Source organism: Danio rerio, chromosome 8, assembly GCF_052040795.2.
Source record: "Danio rerio strain M-AB ecotype USA chromosome 8, GRCz13ab, whole genome shotgun sequence".
NCBI classification, from domain to species: Eukaryota; Metazoa; Chordata; class Actinopteri; order Cypriniformes; family Danionidae; genus Danio; species Danio rerio.
In genome coordinates this window covers 50,089,541-50,106,052 of record NC_141028.1, presented here as the reverse complement: position 1 = coordinate 50,106,052, position 16,512 = coordinate 50,089,541, and the positions used below count along the sequence as shown (strand labels likewise).

Below are 16,512 nucleotides of genomic sequence, written 5' to 3'. Positions count from 1 at the left end.
AGAATGAATGGAAATTAGAATACTTGTGAGATGACATGAATTTGTATGAGTTCACTTCCATTCAAAATTCACCCCTGTGGTGTCATTGGATAGTATTTGGATCCATTTCATGCACAATTCAGAATGGAATTGAAAGGCTGGAAGCCAATGCTACTATTCTGAACCAATGATTGCAACAGTAAAAGGAAGAACGACTTGTATAAATCAATTATTTATTTTCAATAAAATTTATATGACTCTTTAAAGTTATCATTATTGAGAAAGTGAAATAATCTCAAAATCTTAAGCAGCAGGATAAAAGCAATTTTCCCTGATCAACAGAAACATATCCTTCTTATACTCCAAGCATTAACAGGAACATACACTGTTAAACCTTACTGGGCATTTTTAACACTAAAATACTGTTTCCTTTTATTACAGCAAAACACTGGCTATTTACAGTAATTTACCGCATAATCTACATTAAGGTTAACAGTGTATCTTCTTCAAGGCATGTCTAAGCAATAATGCATTGTCTGTTCATTACAATAATTAAATGTCTCTATTGGGTTTACCACTCCATAGTTGAGGACCTAAACTGTCAAATGACACCAAACATAAGTGAAATACATGAACCAAACAGTACATGAAAGGAGAGCATAAGTGGATAAATGATGACTGCTTGATTACTATGAGACAAATGGCAGAGATGTGAGAGGTGTACAGTAAGGCATCCTGTGCTTGGAATGTCCCATCATTCCTTAATTGGCATAAAAGGGATGTCTGTGGGTTTCTGGGTTTCTTCTGGGTATTTTGGCTTTGCCCACAGTCAAAAGACATGCAGTATAAGTAAATTGGATAAAGTTTAATGACCATTGTGTGTGTGTGTGTGTGTGTGTGTGTGTGTGTGTGTGTGTGTGTGTGTGCGTGTGCGTGTGCGTGTGTGTGTGTGTGTGTGTGTGTGTGTGTGTGTGTGTGTGTGTGTGTGTGTGTAAAAACAACGTATAGGTGTTTTCCAGCATTAGATGCTCAAAATATAATGCACTTTGAAGTCTGGGTTATGGCAGGAAGAACATCTGCCAATAAGTATTATATTATATTTAATAAATATTGGGGGTTCAATCTGTTTTTGTGACCCCTGATACAGCAGGGATCTGATCTAATCTGAAGGAAAGTGATTCCTTAGTAAAGTAAAAATTATCACAAATAATTGATAAAAAGTCTATATTCACTGAACTTTAATTAAAACAAGATTATTTGCTTGTACTTTTAAACGTATGTATAGTCCAAACATTTTCACATAAATATTTCATAAATTATTATACTAAAATATAACCCTGCAGCCTAAAACAGGCTAAGTTTCCATTGATGTAAGCTTTGTTAGGACAGGACAATATTGGCTGTGATAAAAGTCTTTGAAATCTGGATTCTGAGGCTTAAATAATTAAAAAATACTAAGAAAATCCCCTTCAAAGTTGTCCAAATAAAGTTCTTGGTGTCGTGGAAATTTTCAACAATAATCAGAACTCACCACAGAGAATTCAAATAGCTACAAGTTGCCTAGTATCAAGCTATTTCTCTGAATTCACACGCTACAATCCAGTACTTCCCTGAATGGTGACAGCATTCTGTAGACTATTCTATAGACTTCCAACACTATCACTGTCTTTGTGGAGGTTCTTTGAGGGTAGTATCGTTAGTACTTCCATTACACGTCTGTGCAGCATATAACAGTAAGAGACCACTCCAAAGTTTGCAGAAATAAAAGTTTATTAACAGCCAGTAACCCACTGATCACAACAACCATATGTAAATCATGGACAAAAGAATACATATACATGCAACTGAGTAATAATCAATCAATGTTAATTTATTCCCCCATTGGTGATTGGTTTGTCCTGACTGTTAATTATATGGTTTTAAGCACTTTTAGTATTGTCAGTTATAGATTTTTTTAAATCACTGGATAATTATGAGCTTTGATTTAACCATCATTAGTCTGCACAATCTTCAAAAAAATCACATTTTCACATTATTAATAAAAATTGGGGTTTGACACATTTACAGCAGAAAATTTACCAAATATCTTCATGGAACATGATCTTTAATCATATTTATTCTTTTATACTAAATAACCAACATACTGTTTGTTCACTTCTTCACTATAAAACATAGGTATAACTTTCTAATAACATTTATTAACATTAATTACAACAACAAAAACAACACAAGCACATTAACATTTGTGCATTACATAATGCTCTACGATTCGAACTGCAGAACTTAGGTCTCTGAAAACACATTTTTTAATCTGATGAACCAAGAACAGCGGCTGCTTGTGGCCATCAAAATAAAGTCATCTCACCAATGACCATATTTAGACTACCTCCTTCACCTGCTGTCAGTGGGCAGAATTCCAGTATCTCTTGCAAACAGCTCAAGTGAAACTGAAAGAAAAATAAATCTTTAAACAGGTCTTTAACCATCTCATTATTAATAATGAACCAATATTTCAGCTTTAATTAAAAAGAGTACAACAAGATGTGATAACATGGTTTTGTTTTGATATACTCACTGGGTATTCTGTCAGAGTGGAAAAGCCTTTAAGACTCCGTAAAGCATCTTCTCCTTTGAGATTAGCATCAGGGGAAATGCCAAAGTCCTCCTTGTATCTATAAGAGCTTTTTCTGGAAAAAGTCTTGTTAAACGCAAACTTTCTTGTTGTGTCCAGAGTTGATGGACAACCCACTGCCTGAAGCCACAATCGAGCTCTGTCAGGATCACGGGGGAACCAGTGCAGACACCGTGCCAACAAGCACTTGCAAGCCATTCTGAATTCACTGCCAGACTGGCATCAGCTCAGTTTATAGGAAATAGTCATGTGACAGAAAACAAACTGAAACTTGTTTTTAAAGAGATCACTGAAACCCTTCCAAAAAATATGGTCACACTTTATTTTGATGGTCCGTTTGTTGAATTAAAGTTACATTGCATAGACATGCCAACTAATTCTCATTAGATTTATAAGTAAACTGTTTGGTTGGGGTTAGTTTAAGTTGACATGTACTTGCAAAGTTTCTTATAGTCAGGTAAACGTTTGTTGAAGGAGCAGCATCAGCAGATAAGCAGACAATCTACTAAAACTCAAATGGACCATCAAAATAAAGTGTTACCAAAAGTTTACTTTAGGCTCATTTTTATTAATATTTAAGTAATGTAAAATGTGTGTTTTCGTTGTGTATTTTAAGCACACTTCATGTATTTGCATCTACGTATAGTACTAGTATGTCTAGTAGTTTACATGTAAGTATACTTCTTGAATATCACTTGTGACTAAATTGACCAAAGTTTAGTATACAAGTGTAGACTTTTAAATTTACTATAAATACAACAGTAGTACACTAGAAGTGAACAACTAGTCTACATAGACATTTTTCATTTTCATAGCCAGACCAACTCCACAGAACACAGATGGACCAATGCTGGGCTGCTGTACCTCCACATCTGCACACAACACACACAAACATTTATGTGTTTTATAAGCGATTACATGTGAATGTTAAATAAACACTCGCTGCATGTTCTGGTCTGAGGTTGCTGAAGAGCTTTGTGCTCCACTGAACAGCTGTAAATGTCTCCTTCCTCTGCAATGAAGCTCAGTCGAGAAAAGACATTCATTGTGCCATCTTTGTTAGGATAATATCTGCTGATGGTTGATCCGTCTGTCACATTCACATTGTTCTTGGTCCACAAGACTCTGACCGGCGGAGGGAAGAATCCAGTCACATGACAGATCAGAGTGTTCTTGACATTTAATTTCACATCATGTCGGGGGTAAACTGAGGTTCAAGGAGGTTCTGGAAGATAATAATATGTCTTTTTTTTTAAATAAATAAATAATCATTTTCTGTGTTTGAGTTTTATCTGAAAAATATTTGGACATTACAGATCCTTCGTATGGAACTAGCAGTGAAAAATGTTCAAACTAGTTTTTCCTCTTTTATGTCTATGTATGCAGCCTCTTCAGTATCAAAATTGAAGACAATTTTATCATATGATGATCGACTACATGTTTCTATGAAGCCAAATTCAGGATAACCTAAAGCAGGGGTGTCAAACTCAATTCCTGGAGGGTCGAAGCCCTGCGCAGTTTAGTTCCAACTCTGCTCCAACACACTTACCTGTAGGTTTCAAACAAGCCTGAAAGACTCAATTAGTTTGATCAGGTGTGTTTAATTAGGGTTGGAACTAAACTGTGCAGAGCTGCGGCCCTTTTGGAACTGAGTTTGACACCTGTGACCTAAAGGTTTCAGAAGTTCAGAAATGCATAGTATCTACACAATATTGCATCTCTCATCCATAATGAAGCAATTGTTTAAAAATAACTATTACAAAAAGTATACAAATACTGTAATTTTTAGAATTAATATATTTACAATAAAATATTCATAATAAATTTGTTGCTTTTTACATTACATTTACATAAATTACAAATTGCACAACAGGTTTCACTTGAAGATTTCACTTACTTTGGCCTTCAGTATAAATCAAACAGCAAATAAAAAATGATATTCCACAAAATGTTTTAAGCATGTTTGATGACAGAAGTCTAGTCAGAGCAGTTGAATCCTACAGTTTGCCACTGTGGTCAGTCATAAACTGGAAATTCCTGTTTGATCTAATCTGAAGCTGTGACATCACATGTGTTATTTGTTATGTGTAGGCCCACACAGAATCTGTACGTCCAGATTTCCGCAAATTTTTAGCTCACTATTGAGTCTTTTCATTTAAATGTGTGTTCATTTATATTTATTAAGTTTTTAAATTCAATTCACTAATATTATTGTGATGTAATAATAATAATAATAATATTAAAATGTTCATATGATTTATTTACAATACAGTTTGTAATGTAATATGGTTCTGTCTTTTATGAGATTTATCATGAGAGACTTGCTTTGTTTACCAAGTAGGTTGATCTAATTGGGTTTGTATTGTAAACATTAAATTCAATTTAAAAATGTATTATTTGTTGATTTAATATATAAAGTTTTTGGTTATGAAAAACCTAAAAAAATTCCGCATAAGTCCACTGATTTTATTTTTTTTTTTACTAAATTCTCCAGAAATATAAAAAAATGTCGGAAGATTCTGTCTGGCCCTAGTTATGTGTGACACCGTGTGTGTTATTCTTTTGTGTTAATAAGTTTAGGGTATATTAAAATTCCTGAAAGTATAAACAGCATGGTGACAAATTGTCAGGATAATAATCATGGGACATTCCACCAGAAGCGTATTATCTGTCCCTGAAACAAAAACATTAATACAGTGAATAAAAAACAATGCATACCAGAAATTTCTAAAACGGACTGATTTCTGTGAGCTGTTCTGTAAAACAAATGTTTTCATTCATTTGGTTCTCAGATAAAAACCCTTTAGAAATGTACAAATCCTGTTATTGTCCTTGTCCTCCGCCAATTGAACCTACAGCTTAAATAGTTTTGGTATGCTAAAAACTGTTTTTTAGAAAAAAAATGTTGTTTAGTTTAGTGTGTTTTTCACGCTAGTTGATCAAAAACATGAACTTATAAATAAATTTAACAAATAAATATATAATACAAATAAACTGACAATTGTCCTCATGTTTCTGTCAGTCCTGTCACATTTGCATTAAATTTATCATAAAATGCGTGCAATAAACCTTTAAGATTATGACTCGGAAGTGACATCATGGATGCGCTCTATCATTGAACTGTATGATCTTATGTCAACTTTTGTATAATTTTCTGAGGACAAGCTTAAAGGTCAGACCCTGTCACATTTTTTATACGTGAAATTGTATGTTTCTGGTAGAATGTCCCATATCAAGACAATAATTTGTGATTAAATGTGTTAAATATTTGTTATTTATTAAAAAAGTTTACAGGATTTTTACCCCTTTAAAGTCATTTGTCAAATGGTAAATGTTTATTTGTACAGGGAAGAAAAAAATCATTGAACTCATCACTAGAGGGCGCAAAGAGACGGTTTTTGTGTATTAAAAGCACGTGTGTTTAAATGTGCTGTAATATTTATATTTTTATTATTTTGATTTCATCATGTTTACACATTTGATCTTATCAGTGGCCTATGGCTAAAAACAGAAAAAATAATTTTTCGTTTAAAAACACATGTAAGACAAGCCGTTCTTGGATGTTTCTTCATTTACACAAACACATTTGACCAGATAATTTTTCTAAAATTTTACTTATTTTATGTATATGATTCATTTTAAAACAACAGACGTATTCGTGCAAGACATAAGTGAGAATATTTGTTGGAACTAAGGAGCTTGGATTTGATACAGCAGGTTTTGCAAGGCAAATTTACTTGGAAGTGCATGATGACAGAAAAACAAATACGTCAGAGTCAGTGCTAATAAAAACAGCCCCAGTGGCAAGACGATTATATTTAATGGTTTGAGTTTTTGTTTATCCTGTTAATAAAATTATCCCCCAAAATTAGATAAAAATAGTAAAACTGAAAAAATTACAATAAATTGAACATTGGTAATTTCTAAACAGCGAGACTCTCAAGCGACTCTTTGTGTTTATTAGTTAAGATCTTAAAAAAAAAAATCAAATTAAGATAAAATTGTTCTTGTTTACAAACTTAACTGATGAGAGGAAAATTGGACTAGTTTTTTCTCAAAAAACAGAGAAAGTTTTTTCTCAAATTAATGCATACATTCCCTCATTAATCTGTAAATATTTTTCCAGTCTCATTGCTGTAAGGATAAGCACAGTGACTCTGTTTAAAATAATTTATTCAAGATGCAACACCAATGACATCGGGGAAAAGGGGAAATTCAGTTTGTCCTTTTACATGCAAATGCACCTTTAATTAAGTTTCATACAAAACCTGTTAAAAATAAAACCATCTCAGTTTTTCCCCTTTAAGTTCTCCTACATATTGTTTTCCAAAACAATAAAACAAAGGTGAGGAAGTGACCAGTTATTTCATTTCAACTGATTAATTTTTAAATGACGCTGGTGACTACTGCACCTGATATCAAGTATTTGAAAAACAGTATGCATTTAACAGTAAAAATTCACAGCTTATATTCAAAGGCACTACATATGGGTACATTTGACCTTACAGTGTTTATCAATATACAGCAGCAATAGAAAGTTGATTTATTTTAGTAATTAAATTAAAAAAGTGAAACCATACACTATTTAATAAAGATTGATATCATATATTACACTTTAAACTTTATTACTTGTTAATATATTGGTAACACTTTACAATAAGGTTCATTAGTTAATGCATTTACTAACATGAAATAATCATGAACAACACATGTACAGCATTTATTAATCATAATTGAACATTTACTAATGCATTATTAACATCCAAGTCCATGCTTCTTAACATTAGTTAATGCACCATGAGTTACCATGAACTAACGATGAACTACTGTATTTTCATTAACTAATATTTACTAACATGAACAAATACAGCAGTAAATGTATTGTTCATTGTTTGTTCATGTTAATAACTGCATTAATTAACATTAACTAATGAACCTTATTGTAAAGTGTGACCAATATACTGATTACACATTAATTAATTTAATGCAGACGTTATTGTCAATTAACCTTTTACTAATTTTTGAGTGCCTTGCACATTATTTTCATCAGTAAAAAAGTTTGGTGTTGATAAACTTCAGTGGCTTGCACAGAGTCCTGACCTCAACTTGACTGAACTCTTTTTACAGTTAATCCATTGCATTACTGTAACCCCTGATATATTTCAAAAGTTTATATCTTTTTATTTTTGATGATTATAGCTCACATAAAAACCCCAAATTCATTATCTCAGAAATGTTTTATATTATTTAAGACCAATAAAAAGAGAATTTTTAAAAATGTTGGACTACTGAAATGTATGAGCATGTACAACACTCAATACTTGGTTGGTAGCTTCATGTGCATAAATTACTCAACGGGGCATGCGCGGCGATCAGTTTGTGGCACTGCTGAGAGAATGAAGTTCAAGTTTCTCTCATAGCGGACCTCAAGTCCTCTGTGTTGTACAGGTTCTGGTATTTGATATACCCAATTTTTAAACAGAAAATTACTAACACGGGTTGTAAATAACACAGGTTATTAGTAAAAATCAATAACTGAGTGACTTGAATACACTGAAAATCTGTTATGCCCAATTCAAAAACAGACGTGGGTACATTTTATCCCATGCGGGTTGTGGTATTAATTTAGCATTTATCAATTTGAATAGTGTATATTGCAAGCAAGCAAACAATTTTTTTAAAACAAGTCATGGATATTATTGCAATTAGAATTACTTCACTGAAAAACACACACACTTTGTATTTCATTTTACTTCTTACCACAGGAGTATGTACAATAAATGTTTTTGGTTTACTGGACTTGCATGAAAAACACTATCCAATAAAGATCTGTAAACCTTTAAGTTAAAATTTATTTTTTTATTTTTTTTGCTGACTGACTGTTCAAAATTAACAAGTGATGTCTCAGTCACTGCACATGTACTCTGTTACTGGCCTTTAGAAAGGATTAAATCTCTTTAAACAGGATTTTATATATTCTTTAATTTATCATTCTGATTTATTTGTAAAGACAGAGGAAAACAGACATGTTTTACAGTTATTTCTGATGGATCAGTGTGCTAAACAGAAGCAGGAGTAAATAATGTGCATGTGATCAACATATTTTGCAAAGCAAATTTACAGGCACACAATTGACCGACAACAAATATGCCAGTGTTGCATCAAGTTACTGTAGCCAGACAAAAGTATCAGCATACAGAACAACAAAATGCAGTTCAGTCGTGTTGCATGTCTGGCAATGATTTTGTCTGCTTTATTGGAAAAAGGTAAGACATACAAAATGCATGTGTGTTAAATGATTCACCTGAACAACAAATTACTTCTTTAAAGTTAACTTTTCTTTAAAAAGTGTTGCACTCTAATCTGCTAAAAATATATTCTGCTGTGAATTTCTTTTTTATTTCTGTTTAATTTTTAATTGAAGGTGCAATATTGTTATGTTTTCTTTTTTGCAAACACATTTTTGTCTATCTTTGTTATTTTTCAGTATGTGGAAATTACGGCTATCTTCAAAGTCAATGTCGAGTACTGAGCTCTACAAAGAAAGTTGAGCTCATCTTCTCATTCATCTTCAACAAGATTGAATACATTAGATACAACAGTACTGATCAGAAAATTGTTGGCTACACTGAATTTGGAGAGAAATTTGTTGAAAACTATAAAAATAACACATTTGTGCTAGTCCTGGCTGAGTTTGGGATTGACAACTGCAAAAAAATTGCTAAGGCACTAATCTCTGATGGAATGCTGAATCATGTGACAGGTGGAAGACCTATTCATTTGTCCACTTTAAGTTAAGAAGGCCATTTATAGACTGGTATTATTGATATTTTGGTTAAATTTGATTCATGTCTAATTTTATTCACTTCTACAGTGAAACCAGAAGTCATTATTCGGTCAGTTACTGAAGCTAAAGGCAATCAGAAAGCTTTCCTGGTGTGCAGTGCCTATGACTTTTATCCCAAAGCCATCAAACTGACGTGGATGAGGAATGATAAAAAGGTTACAGCTGATGTGACGTCCATTGAGGAGATGGCTGATGGAGACTGGTATTATCAGATTCACTCCCACCTGGAATATTTTCCTCAACCTGGAGAGAAGATCTCCTGTGTGGTGGATCATGCCAGCTTCCATAAACCCATGATCTATTACTGGGGTAAGAACACAGTTATGGTGAATTTAATGTGTCAAGAATCAGCCTGGACGTATTTATCAACCGTCTTTCATTTTACAGATCCTTCTCTCCCCGAGACTGAAAGATCTAAGATCATTCTTGGGGCTGTGGGGCTGCTGATGGGGATCTTTACAGCAGCTGCAGGGGTGATCTATTATAAAAGAAAACAAACAGGTTAGTGTTTAATGTAAAACAGACTTTTTTGACTGGTAGTGTAATAAAATCTACATTATCTGTAATTTATAACTGAGATCTTGGAAATGTTGTTTTCTTGCTGCCTACAGGCTTTTACAGACTTCCGGTTTGTTTACTTCCAATGGAAACAATAAACGACACTGAACTGCAGTAGGCTGTGACATTTGATACTTAAAAATAACCTCCAGATCATCTGAGAGATCCACTGATTGAATAGGTGGAGTGTCCTGCGTCAATCACATGCTTCATCTCTTGATTTGTTAATATTAATGTTTTCTCACCTGTCAATTCAAAGGTGACAAACTCTTAAAATAGATTATTGAAGATTAATGTTTTGTTACTTGACTTGATTTATGATGTAATTCTAATGTAGATTTCAGATATTATTACGTATACACTCTAGAACTTGACATTGTACTCTACACTGTACTTGACAATGTTTTTGGAGATGACAATACTCAAACTTTCAAATACATTATGATGATTTATGTTGTTTTTCCTTTAAATGTACATTTTGTGTCCACCTGTTCACCAGCCAAACATATTTGGTTTTTAAAAAGAAGAGACTGTATTGCATTTCCACCAAGCCAAAAATGCTTAAAGACAACCTTGTAAGCAAACCAAACTGTAATTAGACTTTAGCTGAAATCAAAACATGACAAAAAAAAAAGATTGTAGCTCAGCAAAAACTTAGGGTAGACATAAGTAACATGCACTGCACACACATACAAACAATGATGGACAACTGAAAAAAATGCTTATAAACACAAGAATTAAAAGGCTGAGAAGGAGACAGTGGATAACTGAGGCAACTAACAGGGTTAACCAAGGGAGCAAATGAGGGTGCAGCACAAAACACAGAGGAGGAAAACAGTAGATGGAGGACAGGGTAAAACTCAACACAAAACAACAGAGACAAGACATTTTCACTCTTGCTTGTTCAAGACCCTTTCTTGTTGCTTTTTGATGTTCTTTGTACCCCTTTGTACCATGTACCTCTTTTAAAATGAGTGATATCCTCAAATGCTTTTGGTTGTTTGCATTATGCATCCCTTAAAATGGTTTGCATGTTTTTGAAAAACATGAATCATTTGTTCTTTATGTAGTGGTTTACAGCAACCTAAACCCACACAGTAAACTTACCTGTTTGTAAACAACAAAAATGCACTGTTTGAAAATGATATTTTTCTGCATGTGCAGCACAGTTGGTAGCATGATTACCTCACAGCAAGAAGGGTGCTGGTTTGAGCCTCAGCTGGGTCAGTTGTCATTTCTGTGTGGAGTTTGCATGTTCTACCCGTGTTCCTGTAGGTTTCCTTCTGGTGCTCCAGTTTCCCTCACAAGTCCAAAAAATATGTGGTATAGGGGAATTGGGTATGCTAAAATTGTCCGTAGTGTATGTGTGTGAATGGGTGTGTATGGGTGTTTCCCAGTAATGGGTTGCAGTTGGAAGGGCATCCGCTGCGTAAAACATATGCTGGATAAGTTGTCGGTTCATTCCTTTGTGGCAACCCCAAATTAATTAAGGGACTAAGCCAAAAAGAAAATGAATAAAGATATTTATCTCAGATTTTTCTAATAAGACATTTTTAATTTTACACAAGTTAATTTTAATTTAGTACAAATCTAAGTCCTTAGAGAGAGTCAGACGTGAGGAGAATAATTCAAATTTTATTGAACGAAACTCCCAGCAATAACAGCATTTGTTTACAAAAATGCACCATGTCAAATTATGATGCACAATAGCATTTGAAAACATTTTATAAGTTGTAAAAAACTGAAAACATTTGTTGAATTTGCAGTATTAAGAGGTCATGTTTACTGAAATCAAAAGCTTTTTCAAATCAAAAACATCAACAAAAGAGCGTTATATGTTAACATAGGGCACATTTTGTACCACCTTCCCAATTCATGTATCCATTGAATTTGTGAGGCTTTTTTTTCTGCTTAAATTTCTTTTCAGGATGTTGGAATAGCCTGACAGGGCTGCTAGTTTGATGCTAACTGCCTCCCATCCCATAGATCTTTTGATTGAGGATGCTCCAAAGCTTCTCAATAGGGTTGAGCTCAGGGGAGAATGGTGGCCACACCATTTCTCTTTTACAGAGGCACCAGCAGCTTCAAATATCGGTTTGCTGCTTTGCAATAGCATTTTAATCTAATCTTGCTCTCTTAATCTTATGAATTTGTCTGGCAGATACCTTCCTCCTCCTGAATTGATGTGCACTGTCTGTCTGAATCAGTCACAAATCTCATCACAGTAGATGATCACACTTACGTTTTTGTAAAATATCTAATGTTTTCATACCTAGTCCAAGTCCTTGCAATGTTTTATGTTTTTTGTTGTTATTTTCTTTCCCATATTGCTTGAAACATGTCTTGCTTAATAAAGCTGCTGTCACGTTAGAGTTTGAGCTTGTGACATTCTGTTGTATGGCACTGCGAAAAGAGGCAGGACTAAACAAAATGGTTAGACATTAAAAAGAAAAGCAATTGCCATATTTTACATTTCTGCCTAGAGAGGTCATGTCTTGATCTTCTATTCGCCACCTTAGAATTATAAGGTTCTATCCGAGTTATTCACATATTCTTATTAAATGACAACTTTTTTACATTGTGATTTTTTTATATATATAAGTTGCATACATTTTAAAACTTTTTATTTAAAAAAAAATTATTTTAATAAACTTTTATCTATACTAAGTCAAACTCTAGCTTGGCTCTATAAGGTTCTTTTTTTGAGCCAACCCGCATTTCAAATGCCCACACGAGGACCAAGCAGGATCAGTGTTCTGTTTATTGTTTGTTTATTAAAATTATTTGTTCATTGTCTGTTTTCTTTTAAAGTCTTAAATTTGATACTAAGCCTTGAAGCCCAAATACTTAATGTAATTCATGGGGTATATAATTCAATAGTTCATATAAAGCTTAAAATCCAATAAAAATAACCATATTAAATTACATAAAATTAACAGCTGCACTGGGTAAAATATTTAGCACAGCCTTGCATGCTCAATTTGAAAATATTCATCTTAAACCATTAAATAAATGTTAAAAAAGCTAAACTTTTACTTTCTCAAGCATCAACATAGTGTTATAACATAATTTATATTTATTTGTGATTGTATTTTTTTGACAAGTAATGCTTCAATTAATGATCTGCCAGACATTATAATTCCAAGTGTTCCACTGTTTAGAATTTGAAGGCTATCTGCATTTGCCCTATATATTTTACCCCAATTTGCAAATTTAAGAGAACTTCGTTAATTTACATTTAGGGTCTCTGTCATGTTAATGTATGAAAGAGAACTGTTACACACATACTGTTTGCTATATGGAATGCAAAATCTTGAGCTCAAGATCTCAAAATCATTTTAGAATTCCAAGGTAACAAATTGGTCCCATGCAATCACATGATAGGATTTCGCACATCAGAGTTCACCAAGCTTGAACCTGCAACGCAGTGACAAACAAAACTGGTCATATGAGTTTGCGTTAACAGTCTGCTGCATTCGCATGCATATGAATGGAAGTCTATGGGGTGAAAAGTGCAGTGTGACCGCAGCTTAATGTTGAACATCTTTCTTAAGTAGTTTTCCTTTAATTAGGCTCTCCTGACAAATTAACTATTACAATAGCTAATTTGTCAGGTGAGCCTAATTAACTATTACAGGTGTCTGGGGTGGATTTCAATGATCTAACGAGCTTTGAAAAACAAAAACTGAAAAACAAAAAATGTAATGTTTGAGACACATAAATCCAACGTGAATATTAATTTAAAACACAGCATGAGCAGCAGGCCAATAAAAGTCACAAAAAATCATGTCTTATTGCAAAAACACATATTAAAGCATTACAAACTTGTGTTGCATTCCAGGTCCCCTGAACTTCTGCAATGTCTTTATACATAGATCATGTGAATGAGCCCGGGCACACAAGTTAGCTGCTCAGGCCATGTGTACAGGTACACAGGTACTTTTATGAAAGGAGTTTTCCTTGCCATAAAACTTAAAAAAAAAACATAAAAACACAAAAATGCACTGTGATTAAAAGGACATGCCAAACCGGCGATAAAAGCCTGTAATTTTTTTTATATTAAATTCAAAATTAAAGCCGCTTTTCCAATGCACACGACAAATTACAAGCGGCAGACTGGAAGTCATTCATTTCCAATGGAGAGTAGTCCAGGAGCTGCGTGGAGTTCCGATCATTTCCGTATGCGAAAATTCGGATCTGATTTGAGCTGCTTATACGTTGAAATATTTGAACGAGCTCCTGCAAGACCGGCCGACCGGATGTGATATATTCCAGTGTTGTCCAAGCTGATCCATGTGCATGAGAGAAGAAATAGTAGTTTTTTTTTGTTTTTAATCAGTAAAAAGTTTATATTAAAAAATAATTTCTATTCATAAATGAGTAATAAAATATATATATATTTTTTTTATGTTGTCTCCACAATCCTTCCAAAATTTTTTTGCGGTCTATGAGTGTCTAATATTCATTCATTCAACTATGGTGAATGCGTGAAGAATGAAAGAGCTTGCTTTTGAACTTCTTTATTTCGGACACTGCGAGAACAGCTTCTCTCCCATGGTGCACAACAAAATTGAAAATTCTGTGCAACTGCTACAAGGGGCGTATTCCGACAGTCCAAATGTTGTGTGCAGTGGAAGGGCAGCTTAAGTATTTGCCGGAGTAAATTTCTTAGAAGTCAATGCAAATATGAAAACAAAGGCAGATTACTGCAATGCAGAATGTGTGATTTGTTTGCTGCAAATTCAATGAATTTGACTTGAACATGTCTTTCACGGTTGGTGTAAACCCTGACCAATCAGGGGCCTGTTTCAGAAAGGAGGTTAAGTGAAAACTCAGAGTATTTTAACCCTGAAATGACAGAAACTCTGGGTTTTCGGTTTCAAAATGGCAGGTTTGTTAAACTCAAGAAATCAGGGTAAGTCAAGCCTGTTTCTAAAAGAAAGGTAACTTTAACTCAGAGTCAGTTACTGTGGTAACTTACTCTGTGAATCTAACCTGGTCCGGAGCAGGTTTTATTCTCTAAACTCTGAGTTTCTGTCGGTCTCCTCCCCTTTTTTAAAGATGAAGCGTATTTCTCGCATTAGTCTTACATTTCCACACACCTATTTTAGAGCTCATTTTGGAGATGCCCATAAAAACGATTGATGGAAACGTCATGATTCACATAACTTTTGAAAATATTCATAATAAAACATTTGCATATCTGAGTAGGTTAAACTTTTATTTGATAAGAAAAGATGTGCAAAAACTACGAAGTGCACTTAACAAATTACAGTATGTACATTAAAAAAAAGTTTGTTAGAGATGATGATGAAAATGTGTGTAAATGGACAAACCAGCTGACTGAGCACACAGTAGAACATTTTAAATGTTGTTTTAGTCATTCTAAAATGCCTTTACTGTTTCAGTATTAGTGTATAATAGGCTATTAATTACCTCCGAGCGTCTGGAGCGTGTCAAGATCGGCCGCGTCTGGCTTCAAACGCCCCCACGTGTTCATTGTGTCTTCTGAGGCGCAAGTATTAAATAAAAAATCATTAACGCAGCTTGTTCTACGTACCGCAGTAAATTCTGTTTTTACTGTTGATATTTGGCGCAAGTTAATCAGGAAGTGACGATTGTGTTCTCTTTGACTCGATAAAAACGCTGCTTTATTCACATCTTTTAGGCATTATTCCAGTTTTGCACAAATTTATGTTAGCCTGTATTTTGATGGAAATATAGCTATTGCCTACATTTTTGTCACACACAGAACAAAGTCACGTACAAGGCGTGTCCTTTTTTCCATAAATATTTAGCTTAACCTTCGACATGTACCGTTACTAGATTAATGGGATTATTATTCTGTCTAAAAATTATTTTTAGCACTAGTGTTTCTTAATGTTATATCAACCTCTCTTGATCAATAAAAAGGCAGACACACAAGTGCACTGTTAAATCTATTAAAACTGATAAACATGTATAAAAGTTTAGAAAAAAGTATAAACGTCACACATTATATTACTTATTTTATTATACTTAAATGTTTAAATAATTTAAACAAAAAAATACGCATTAACTTGAGCAGCTGTTTTCCCAGGCTAACTGTCTCTGTTTCACTGATGGTTGCTTCTTTTTAAATATATACACTCATATTTGCTAAAACTTTGCATGAGCAGATCAAGTTCAGCTGGGGAAAGAAATGGTGATCTCTTTTTTTAAGATGTTGCCATGGTCACTCATAATATCTGCGCTCCATTGATAATGTCTTTTTATTGTCACGGTGTGCGCGCTTAACTCTGAGTTGGTCTACTCAAAGTTGATTGACCCAACTCAGATCAGCTATTCTGAAACCGAAAACTCAGAGTCTTTAATCTCTCGGTAAATCAACTCAGAGTTCAAGTTTAAACTCCGAGTTGTTTGAACCTCCTTACTGAAACAGGCCCCAGAAAGGACAAGCATGCACGCTGACATAATTAGCCAAAACAGTTTTAGTGGCCACACAACCACACTTTAA

General features: G+C 33.8%; 1 protein-coding gene and 1 pseudogene across 3 annotated transcripts in view; one reads left to right on the top strand and one right to left on the bottom strand.

Moving 5' to 3' along the window:
• mhc2d8.45b1 (major histocompatibility complex class II d8.45b1) overlaps positions 1–14,316 on the top strand; it is a 50,661-nt gene extending 36,345 nt beyond the window's left edge. The window contains exons 2-6 of one of the 3 annotated variants that reach the window (XR_015497372.1): positions 9,099–9,286; positions 9,425–9,767; positions 9,846–9,959; positions 10,070–12,278; positions 12,619–14,316. Coding sequence is in view for 2 of the 3 variants with exons in the window: in XM_087264056.1 (XP_087120182.1) it covers positions 8,820–8,877; positions 9,099–9,374; positions 9,486–9,767; positions 9,846–9,959; positions 12,003–12,142 (870 nt within the window). In the remaining variant the exon portion in view is untranslated. Of the gene's footprint in view, positions 1–8,677; positions 8,878–9,098; positions 9,375–9,424; positions 9,768–9,845; positions 9,960–10,069; positions 12,430–12,618 lie in introns of those variants that run through there. The other 2 variants (XM_087264056.1, XM_087264055.1) reach the window with 2 other exon arrangements.
• LOC147842831 (H-2 class II histocompatibility antigen, A-K alpha chain-like) lies at positions 3,395–4,640 on the bottom strand (annotated as a pseudogene).
• Positions 14,317–16,512: the final 2,196 nt, after the last annotated feature.